Below are 11,786 nucleotides of genomic sequence, written 5' to 3'. Positions count from 1 at the left end.
TAGCACAACTTTATACTAAATCTGAGTCAATTAAATAGGACCGGAGGGAGTAAATCCTAACAGCAACGAAACACCGCTGCAGCTGAGTAGACCGGTCGCGGCCGGCCGCCAGGGAAGCTTGGCGCCAACGTAACCCTGGAAGTCAAAGATCCGTGGTGGACACGAACTTGGAAAAAACGTTTCCGGACCCAACCACGGCACGTGCGGCCTGCGCAGGAGGAGGACCCGAATTATAAGAGCTAGCCACGTCTAGCCGTCACCTCCATCGCCAAAACACTTCGTCGAGCCTAGCCCCGCCGGCCCGCCGCGTCCCCCAACCCCCCGCTAAACCCTACTCGCCGGCGACAGAGGTTTCCCGGAGCGCATCCGACAATGGCGTCCCGTAAGTTTCGCGTTCTTTCCCCCTTCCCCGATTAGATCGACGTGTGAGTTCTGACGCGAACGCTCTGGTGCTGCAGGTCTCAAGTTCGAGAGCTCGTGCGAGATCGGGGTCTTCGCAAGGCTCACCAACGCCTACTGCATCGTCCCCGCCGGCTGCTCCGACAGCTTCGTCAGGTTGGCGTCTCTAGCTGCTGCGCAGTAGGTTGCTTGTGATCGGTGGCTATTTTGGTCGATGCTAATCGCGAGGTTTCTCTGCTGCTGCTGCAGTGTGTTTGAGAACGATCTGGCCGACGCCGTCCCGGTGGTCAAGGCGTCCATCGGCGGCACGAGGATCCTGGGGCGATTGTGCGTCGGTGAGCACTACTTGCTTTTCCTGAATGATTCGAGTGATTTTGCGGCCGGTATCTCAACTGCTCACGCGCGTCTTGCTGTTTGTGTTGTGGTTGATGTCTGATCAGGTAACAAGAACGGCCTTCTTCTGCCAAATACCACCACCGACCAGGGTAAGGAAAGCCATTCAAAAAGAAATCGCAAACATGCTATAGTTTTCATCACCACTGGCAAGTAGTAAATGACATGGCTGCCTTTATCTCCACAGAGCTTCAGCACCTCACGGACAGCCTGCCCGATCAGGTGGTCGTCAAGCGGGTCGACGAGCGCCTCTCTGCCCTCGGCAACTGCATTGCTTGCAACGACCATGTCGCGCTCACAAACCCAGATCTGAACAAGGCAAGTTGCTCGTCTTTCCCCTCGCCCCAGAACTGATGCAAGAGATGGACACTTACCTGACATTCATCTTCTGTCTGTCACAGGAAACCGAGGAGATCATCTCAGACGTTCTTGGAGTGGAGGTGTTCAGGCAGACCATCGCAGGGAACATCCTCGTCGGCAGTTTCTGCGCCTTCTCCAACAAAGGGGGGCTGGTAAGCTCCTCGCGCCAGCTACGACTGAACTACTGCTTGTTGTGAATCTGTTCTCACCTGGTTCTCACAGTGCTGGCCCCTTCCTGATCTCTGAAACTTGTGAACTGTGTAGGTTCACCCGCAGACCTCGGTGGAGGACCTCGAGGAGCTGTCGACGCTGCTGCAGGTGCCCCTCGTCGCTGGCACCGTGAACCGGGGAAGCAATGTCGTTGCGGCCGGCATAGCGGTCAACGACTGGGCGGCCTTCTGCGGGTCAGACACCACTGCCACTGAGCTCTCGGTCGTGGAGAGCGTCTTCAGGCTCAGGGACGGCCGGCCAGGGGCGCTGGGCGCCGATGTCAGGAAATCCTTGGTTGAAAGCTGCTTTCTCTAGGGCCCTTTGCTTGTGTTTTGGCCTGGGGGATTGATTAAAGTGGCCGCCATGATATCTCCCTTATGTATCTGCATTTCTTTCCATTGAACCTGTTATGAGACGTGTACTAAGATTGCTTACTTCGAGAATCTGGAAAAGCTTTTCGCCAATCAAGGTAACATTAAGCTAAGAATAAGGCTTGTTTTAACTAGTACCAAAGGTTAATACAGGGTTCATTTTTTTTCCTACCGAATTGAGTTCTAAAACATGCACACAAGACTGAGGAGTTTTCATCAAAAAGGGAGATAATAGCATCAGCAGGGAATTCACATCCAATGAACGCCATCAGTCCTAAAAAAAGGTCTCTATCCAGTCAGAGAAAAGAACATAATTTAAGGAATAACACACAAATAAGATTCCAGGGCAGCAGCTTCAATATATATTTTCAAAGGTTGCTGTACGGTCAGAGAAAAGGACATAATTTAAGGATTGACATAAATAAGATTCTAGGGCAGCAGCTTCAATATCTATTCCTGGCAGGAAGTTCAGTATTGCATAACAACCCAAATGCAAAACAAACACTAGTAGTTCCTTACATGACCAAGACATTATTATCTCATCATATACTCTAATAGAAACCCATAAGCAGCATTGCATGGCGACAAGATGAAACTAACTGTGTCCCATATCCTAGTCGAGCATGTCAGATATTGTCTTCTTCTGGTTGAATGGATCAGTAGCAGCAAGTAAAGTTGCCATGACACTGTTGGGGAAAATGTTATCAGCCTTCATCCTCTCTCTAAATCCATAGGGAGCGGCCTTTGCGTGCAAATATGCATGAAGCAGCAACTGGTACTGCCTAATCCTCCCACTGTAACCCATCTGCCGCAACTTGTTGAACACCTTCTCCGAATTGTGGACGTCTCCTTTCTTCGAATAACTATCAAGCAACATCAGATATGAGCTGTACTGAGGCTTCATCCTGTTTTTCTGAGACAGCTTGTACAGTACAGATTCAGCTTTTTCCACCTCTCCAGCGTCCACATAGAGCTTCACAAGCGAATCCAATGTTGACACCCCTATTTTGACGCCATTCTCCTCCATTCGCTTCAATAGCTCCTTGCCCTTGTCCAAAAGGTTTTGATTGGCATATACCCTAATCAGAGCATTGTAGAATTTGGAAGAGAGTGATTTCCATTTTACAAACAGATCCTCAAAGACCTTCTCAGCCTTTTCAACATCCCCAAGTCTACCAAAAGCATCTATAGCAGACAAGCACTCATCTAGACGGGGATTAGCCTCGCAAACCTGCCAAATCCTCTCGACATCATCTTTTTTTCCAAGGAAGCCATACAATGGCAATACAACCTGGCAAGCATTGCGGTTTGCCTTGATATCATCACCCTCCATTAACTCCAAAATTGGTTCAGCTTTATCACGGTGACCACCAAATATGTAGTGCTTTGCAAGTGTGGCTTGTAACAGAATATCTGGCTCAATACCATCTGCTTGCATCGACTCAACAACTTTTTCCATACCTTCAAAATCCCTTGAAGCACCTTTAGTGTCTACAAGGAGCTTGTAAGTGAAGAGGGATGGTTTCACATTCTCCTTTTCCATCATTGCGAGAACATCAGCAATCTTCTTCTTGTCCACCCTTTTGTACAGTAGCAGAAGCTGATTGATAGCAAATACTGTGACTGGGAATCCCAGATCCTTCATCTTATTGAAGACTTCTTCTGCCTTTTTGACATTCACTTCGACCACACAATTAGCTAAAAGAGTTCTGTATACAACCTCACCCCTGAGAGATGCAGGAATATTGTCAATATACTTCTCAGCTCTGTAAACACCGTGGACTTTAGCCATCAAATCAAGGCGTGAAGCATAATCACGTTCTACAAGATCAATTTGTTTGGATTCTTCAAGCCATTCCAGGAGCTGTGTAAAAGTAGTGAATAAATTATCCTCCGAGTTAGACAAGAAACATGCTGAGATAAGCCAGAACAATTAAAGGACAGTCATATATTCTCATGGCATTGTACACATGTAATTATACGTATAAATAGGTGGTAATTCACACAGTAAAAGGCACATGTTATTGTTCACGGAATATTAACTCTAGTGTACAGCTACGAATAATCAATACAGAGTTAGTAGGCATCTTATAAACATGTTGAAGAAAAAAAGACATTGCCAATACAAACGTGTTTTAAGCCAGAGAACGATGTGAGTGCTTCGATGGTATCACCAATATGTTATTTGTTTTTAAGAATTTGTAATCATGGAGAAATAGACATAAAAAGTTGTCCATGGTAAGTACCTGCAATGCTTTGGCGTAGAACCTCCGTTTCCTAAGGTTCAAAATGACATAAAAGACATCACTTCTATCAAATGTATTGCCAGCATCGACCCATTTCTTCAGTGAGGCAGCGACATCATTCCTTGGAGCTTCCAACAAGACTTTGAGAAGGGGGCTCTGGGACACCCTCTTCACCGTCTCCTTCTCGGGTTTGGCATCAGCATCAACTCCTAACGAGTCAATTTCATCGACAGCATCCTCATCAGAACTCTCTTCAGACGTTGACTCCACTTCCTTTTTATCAGCTTCTGGCGGGACCTCCAATTCAGAAAACCCGTCCTCCAAATCATCATCTTTGTCACCAGAATTTGCCCCAGCCTGAGAAGAGAAGCTCCTGCCCCACATGGACCAGCCAGATGAGAAAGATGAACGGGAGGCTGATGGCTTTGGCTGACGGCAGCAACACGATTTCTGGCAACCCTGCTCACAGTGTTCTTCTGCGGTCTTTGCGTCTGCACTTAGCAGTACCTCGAGACTTGCGCAACCACGGACACTTGCAACTTGGCGGGCACTGACCCTGGTTCAGAAGCAAGCAGTCAGCCAAGGAAATTATCAGAATTAAACTGTGTATTGCAAAAGAAACCAGATGATGTACAGTCCTGAGCAAGCATTATTAGCAGACAAATGTAACAGGTAAATCTGGCTCATTTGCTGAGACTTGAGCACATAATACTTGCACTAACATCAAGTAGCTGTCGTTTTTCAATGATATATATTCGCAGAAAATAAATAGGGAAATCCTAGGGCGTCAGGTGTCCAACAACATCGCCCAGAAGAAGAGCCCCAGGGTGAGGACCGTGAGGCCTGCAATTTCCGACATCATAACTAATAAACGGAATAATCTATCCAACAAAGGTGCGACCTTTCCCCCCAGGCGACGCTTGATATCATCCATGTGGAGGAGAGATCACGGCCTAGTAACTTGGGATCGAACTATTTCAGCGCGAGAAACGAAATCAAAGCAACTAAATAAGAACGGATTTACTCGTCGTCGCCGCTACAGGATAAATCAATGCGAATGGAACGGATTACTGATCAGAATCGCCGCTAAAGCACCGATAGATCAACCAGACAACGGCATCTGAAACCTATGGGGATACCCACGGCGGGGAAGGGCGGTACCTGAGGGGGTTGCCGGCTCTGCGGAGCGCCCACATGGCGGCGGCACGGGAGATTCCTAAGCTGCCGGCGGCGGAGTGCAGGGATGTGGCAGCGGTGCGGGGAAAGAAGCAGACGGCGGCTAAACCCTAGCGGAAGAGGCTTTTGGGAGGGGGAGAGGGGGAACCTAAAACCCTAGCGGGATGAGGAGGGGAATGGTGGTGGTGCGGTTTTAGATATTTTTCGTGGGGAAATGAACCATCGGCCCGCTTGAGCCGTAATCAACGGACCGGATTGTTTCGATTTGCAGATGGTGCGTGGTTTGTTCGGGCAACTAGCACAACACACAACCGGAGCTCGTTACACCATTTTCAAATACACTCTACAACATTCGTCTAAACCGAGAAGGGAGAGCGCATAAACTAACAGTTCTATACTCTGCAACCATAACACAGCCGATGTATTCCCCCTCGTAAGGAAGTACTTATAAAGGCACTCAGACTGTTGACAAATTTTAACCATTTATTATTAGAGTTGTGCTAACTTACTACACGAGTTATTATGATTGAAACAACATGTGTAAGTTGTCTATGGTCGAGTCATACAGCTCCAAGTCGTCCATAACCGCGGACACGACTTATCGATAAGATTGTAACCCTGCAGGGGTGCCCACACGCACGATCAACCCACTTGCGACAGGTGGATATCACGACTAGCACTCTCATTCACGACAACAATGTTCAGGAAGCCACCTAATCAAGTTGAACCTGTATCGAAGTCCGGCCGTATCTCCGTAGCGGACTTAGCTATGTGTGTCAACATGCTAGGTGGTTTAGCACACACTGGGCGATAAACCACTTCGCAGAGGCTCCACGACCTATACGTGCATACTAGAAACAAGGGATACAAGGCACCTAGGGGCTTCCCAAAGATAAAGAAGTAACAGGCTGGCATGCACGCAAACAACAAATGGTAAAACATTGCAAACTAGTTGTGGCCACTGGACAAAGCTGTAGATTCCGATAGTGATCGAGGGGAGACCCAAAAACATACTCATGTGTGGTTAGAGCGCTCAGTCTCGGAACAGATAACAAGAACTCGGGTCCTAGGGACATTAGTGAGTCAAAAAATCGATGCTTTCGCAAAGGGGCTCACAGATGCCTCTGCTTACCATTTTAATTGTTAACAATAAGTAAAGCATGATTATCTCCAACAATATATCCATAGACCATGTGTTATGATTCCCCAACAGATAACCCGATAAGATGGCGATAACGGTAACGATATAAAACAGCACTAGCATGCACTACGACTCGCAAGGCAGACCCAAAACCAAACAATAGATGTGGGTGGTTGGTGGAGGCAATATGGGCTGCTTGAGGTAACAAGTGGATAGGACACGTGACAAGAACGCAACTTAAGGCTAGCATGAGGGAGAAAGCAAAATAAAATAGGTGAGCGACTTCTGCAGAGGCAGAAGTATGGGAAATGCTTGCCTGTTAAAGCTTGCCGAGCAACATCCTAAGAACTTGTCATATCTCACAACACCACTTCGCGATCCTATCCGGGAAGAAGCAAATGCTGGAACACACAACGTATGCAAGTCTTACTACTACGGATAAATAAGATCCAGCATGATCAAGGCCCTAGCTGGCGCTCGACCGCCAGGTTCTTATTGCAAGATCGGTTTCCGACAGCCCAATTAGGGAAAACCCGTGTTTCCCTTTCGTGGTAAGAAACGTGCGGGAAGTAATTTGCGCGTTGTGGACCACGGGGGTTACGTGTCGTAATGTATTTGCTTTCTATCACACGTGCGATACAATTCCCTTTCCTGGGCGATACAATTTCAGAGTCGTACGTTATTTTGCTTCTGGTAGTACCGTGCAATTCCCTTTATTCCCTTTTTGGGCTAGTGAAATTTTAGGGTTAAAAAAAAGGAGGGGAGCAGCATAATCCACTTGCAAATTAAATGAACTACGACTTGCAACATGTATGAAAATAACAATTCCCTTCTTCCGCAATTCCCTTCTTTGTAACTTCAGAACGTAGGTGTTGATTAAACGTTGAGATACATGTTGATGAAAAGTTAATGGGTGGGTTGAGAAAACAATGAGTTACCTGTTGATGAAGAATGAATGGGAGGGTTGATAAATAGGTTCCCTTCTTCCCTTAAGAAAACAAAGGACCAACTTTTCTATAAGAAAAAAAAATGGGCTGGTAAAACATTGGGTTAGTCCGTTGATAAAAAGTGAACGGGAGGGTTGACAAATAGGTTCCCTTATTCCCTTAGTAAAACAAAGGACCAAAATTTCTATAAAAAAAATAAGGACGTAACAAGAAAAAGGATTGGTAAACACAATAAGTTACCTGTTGATAAAAATTGAAAAGGAGGGTTGATAAATATGTTTCCTTGTTCCCGTACGAAAGGACCAACTTTTATATAAAAAAAAGGACGTAACAAAAAGAAATGGGTTGGTAAAACAATGTGTTACACATTGATAAAAAAGCGAATGAGAGGGTTGATAAATAGGTTCCCTTCTTCCCTTAAGAAAACAAAGGACCAACTTTTCTATGAGAAAAAGAAGGACGTAACAAAGAGAAAATGGGTTGCTAAAAACATTGGGTTACCCGTTGATAAAAAGTGAATGGGAGGATTGATAAGTAGGTTCCCTTATTGTGGTGACCCTGCATACCACTGCATGTTGTAGTATGCCAGTCATTGATATAACATTCACGAAGTACCAATCCGCAAATATTACATCCCTCAGAGTAGTACAACAGAACATAGCAGGTCCATAACTCATTCATTTATTATTACAAGCAACATGTACATCTCATCTCGGAGCTCCTCTTGGGTCCCAAGAGGAATACTCCTGGTTTCGAGGTGAACCCAACTTAGCTTACAATATAAGAGTCTTACTAGGTTATACATTTATTCTCTTCGAGCAGTTAAGTACTAAGAGTTCGTACTGCTCGGATACTACTACTACTTGGTAGGTCTACACGTGCTCTCCTCCGGAACCCTCCCCGGTTCCGTAGACTATGAGGTAGTCTACACCTTCAACACCTCCAGAGAGGTCTGGTTCTTCATAGCCGATGACTTCGACTCCTTCAGGGTCGTCGTTGTTCTCCTCCAGATGATTCAGACAATCTAAGCAGGGGATTTAAGAGTGGTATGAGTACGAGCGTACTCAACAAGTTCATTATAAAAAAGAGGTGGTTAATGCACTAGCTACGATATTAGACCAGAAAGTCTAATACCAATGCAGGTTTTGATAAACATTTCTTCAAGAGGTTGCTTTTATTCCAAAGAACTATGTCCGTCAGCCTTCACCGGTTTACTAAAACTTCATGGAGTTCCTTTCCGGCAGCGTTCGCAGTTCCAAATCCCGGAACAGGGAGTGACAGGTCACGATTCATTACACTCTGTAGAGGTGTGTTGCTTTACCCATAAGAGATCTTAACCTTGGTGCCAACCGGGCAGCTTTCTCGTCCACACTTCCTTCGGTGTGAGGCCCGGTATAAGGTCTAGCCAATCATGTTCCTCCGCTACCTCGAACACCCAGCCTTTGTTGCATGCCCCGACCCTGGGTCCTCGCCGGTCCTCTTACACCAATTAAGGATGGACCCCGACCACGACGACAGTCTGGGATCGAACCAAACTCCTTCGCCGGTAGCTGCAACCCATCATAGACCGCAATACCGTGGGGACTTAGGACTCCCCAGCCTCACCGCTTGCTCCTTCGGGCGACAAGTGTACTACGGGCAATGCCGTGGGGACTTAGTGACAAGGGATTAACTTGTCAATGCCTACAGGTTATAGACTAGGGTTTTAGTCGGAAGTAGAGGGCAAGTAGATCTCGAAGGTTTCAGCCGAAAAGTGCTCGACGATATGAAAACTAGGGTTTGTGAGACAATGAATCGATGCTTTCTTTGTCCCTCGGCTCCCCCTTATATAGGAGGTGGAGCCGAGGGATTCGTAATACACAAGTTACAGAGTCCGGGAGGGTTTCCAACTCATCCCGCAATATTACAAGTGCTATCTCCTAATACAACTCTAGCTTTCCTTAACTAGCAACTTGGGCTTCCGATTCTTCTTATCCTTCGAGTCGTGGGCCTTCAGTAAACCCCGGGTACCATCTTCGGCAGGCCCATTGGGGATGCCTATGTCAGTCGCCCCCGAGATTTTGCTTGAATCGCAGAGTCAGGGAAAATCTCCAACTTTATATTCGTTCAATAGTTTTGAACTTTATCACATATCTTTGGATATGAAATTATATATTGTACAGGAATAACGGTAGTTGGGACTAGTTCATCTGACGGATCAGGTACTAGTTAACTGCTCTAGTGGCAATCCGCAAAAACCTACTTCAAGATCACGTCCCTGGACATGATCTCGGGATACTGGTGTAAACTTCGATAGGTGCCGCTTAAGGTCTTACCATTCTGTCGAGTCCCAGTCATATTTTATCGGGTACCTAACGCGTCCGTTAGGATTTTTCTTCGTATCTGTTGATACGGAAAAAAGTAGCAAACCGACATCAGAGACGGCGCCACGCCACGCAGAACGGATCTGGGGTCTTACCTTCGCAAAAAATTTGCGGCATTCAGAAATTGTTCGTAACTTTGGCGTTCTGAGAATATATTGTCGAGTGCTTTTTCGGCTGTTGGAATAGCACATTTTATTGAGTCAACGGATGACTTATATTGCTCTCCCGATGGGAGTATATGTAGAGTTATTTATATAACTCGAAATATGCTCACTTGTTCTTCCTTTTCTCTCTTTTTTCTATTTTTTATAATTTCATCGGGCATGCAAACAACATTCCCGATGGGAGTAGCCCCCGAGGCTACAGCCAAGGACTTGTGCTTGGGTGTAGGCTCAACGCCTTACGTTGCTATATTTTCCTTTTTTCTCGAAGTTTTCATATCTGTCGGGTGCGCGAACAGCGCTCCCGATGGGAGTAGCCCCCGAGGCTATGAGAAAATGCTTGCATTTGATCATAGGCTCTCGCCATTTCTATTTTGTTATTCTCGAGTTTCTCATTGTTCGAAAGTAGCCCCCGAGCATTTGATCAAAAACTTGTATTTGATCAAAGGCTCTCGAAATAATCCACAATCTTCTGCTGTCGCCATTCTTATGGAGCTGATTAGCCAAATTTTTCTCTTGCCAAGGTGACATCATTGCTGATGATAGCCACGACCGCTGTATCGGGAAAACGCGAGAACTGCTCTCTCTCTGCCTTGCGGGCCCAAATTTCTAATCAAGTTGACATGTCGTGCAAGTGGGAGACACACGTCCTCCACTTTTCCTGGCGCACGTACTGTAGCTTCTGTTCTTTCTCGTCTGAATGAAATTACTTTTTACCCCTTGTCCACGTGTACACCATCTATCCCGCAATCTCTTCATCCAACGGTGCGTCAATTCACCGCACCTCTATTTAAGGTCATCGTCTTCCTCTGTCAATACTTTCGCTCGCGCCGCACCTCTACTTCTCCTCTGCAAAATCTTCCACTGCTCCCATTGCTTCAAGCGCTCAATCACGCTCGCGCCTTTCTCCTCTAAGCTCATTGATGCCACCTCGCGCGCGTCTGACCAGGCATAGCACTCCCGAATCCAAGATGGCCGCCGAAGATCTGGAGTGGGAGAGATCCAAGATCTCCAACCAGGACATGAACCTGCTGAAGAAGCTGGGGTTCACCAAGAAGGAGAACACGCTGCGCTTCCCCAAGGAGGAGAGCTATCCATCGCCTTCAATCGAGTATCGGGTCAATTTTGTTGACCACCTCATCCGCGGTCTTTCTCCCCCCATCCACGAGTTTCTTCGGGGTCTCCTTTTTGTCTATGGGCTTCAGCTGCATCAGCTGACGCCCAATTCCATCCTCCACGTGTCGATTTTTATCACACTGTGTGAGTGCTTCCTCGGAGTCCAACCTAATTGGGCTCTGTGGAAGCGCATTTTCTGCGTCCGCCGCAATGGCTCCCACAACGTCGCCTATAACATCGGCGGCATTGTTATCTATGTTCGTTCTGACGTCGAGTACTTCGACGTCAAATTCCCCGACTCCGTCCAAGGGTGGCACAAGAGATGGCTGTATGTACACGAAGAGAGCTCCAACTCAGTGGAGAACAACATCGCCCCTTTCGACGGAGGAGCCAAAATCCTTCGCCGCCGTTCCTGGGATGCTGAAGCTACCGAAGATGAGAAATTGGCGACAGAGGCGCTGATGACTCGCATCCACGAGCTCCAGAACACCCGTGGCAAGGAGCTGTCGGGTATTCAGATCACAGCCTATTTCCTTAGGATTAGAGTGCAGCCTCTTCAGGCTCGCAAAAATCCCCTTTGGATGTACGCTGGTGAGGAAGACGTCGACAGGCTCTCCAAAGACCTTCCTGTGAAGGATTTGGAGAAACTGATCCAAAGGATCTCATCGCTCAGCAAGAAGGATACCATTCCATCCTCTTGCCGCATTGCGCCATATAGTGGCGCCAATCCCCGTCCCGAGATAATCGCTCCTCTTAACTAGTATATTGCCTTCTCGAGTTTTTAGTATTTGTCGATTACTATCTTTGCTAGCGTCTTTTGCATAACTTTTTGTCGATACTTTTTATTTTTTGCAGAACCACCCTGTTCTGGTTTCTCTTCCTCCTCTTCCTGAAGGTGGAGAA

At 46.8% G+C, this 11,786-nt stretch overlaps 2 protein-coding genes across 2 annotated transcripts; one reads left to right on the top strand and one right to left on the bottom strand.

Moving 5' to 3' along the window:
* Nucleotides 1–228: 228 nt before the first annotated feature.
* On the top strand, nt 229–1,904 carry LOC127342561 (eukaryotic translation initiation factor 6-2). Its single transcript, XM_051368537.2, has 7 exons — nt 229–382; nt 459–555; nt 649–734; nt 840–884; nt 980–1,110; nt 1,194–1,304; nt 1,417–1,904. Exons 1-7 carry the CDS (start codon nt 373–375, stop codon nt 1,675–1,677), a joined length of 741 nt encoding a protein of 246 aa, XP_051224497.1. The 5' UTR covers nt 229–372; the 3' UTR covers nt 1,678–1,904.
* A 152-nt stretch (nt 1,905–2,056) lies between these two features.
* Nucleotides 2,057–5,345, bottom strand: LOC127342560 (pentatricopeptide repeat-containing protein At1g80270, mitochondrial). The gene is made up of 3 exons (XM_051368536.2): nt 5,141–5,345; nt 3,980–4,535; nt 2,057–3,597 (listed from the first exon to the last, which is right to left on the bottom strand). The coding sequence occupies exons 1-3, from the start codon at nt 5,173–5,175 to the stop codon at nt 2,347–2,349; spliced, it is 1,842 nt and encodes a 613-aa protein (XP_051224496.1). The 5' UTR covers nt 5,176–5,345; the 3' UTR covers nt 2,057–2,346.
* Between the last annotated feature and the right edge of the window lie 6,441 nt (nt 5,346–11,786).

Source organism: Lolium perenne, chromosome 3 (genome assembly GCF_019359855.2).
Source record: "Lolium perenne isolate Kyuss_39 chromosome 3, Kyuss_2.0, whole genome shotgun sequence".
Taxonomy (NCBI): Eukaryota; Viridiplantae; Streptophyta; class Magnoliopsida; order Poales; family Poaceae; genus Lolium; species Lolium perenne.
This window is presented reverse-complemented; position numbering and strand designations above follow the sequence as displayed.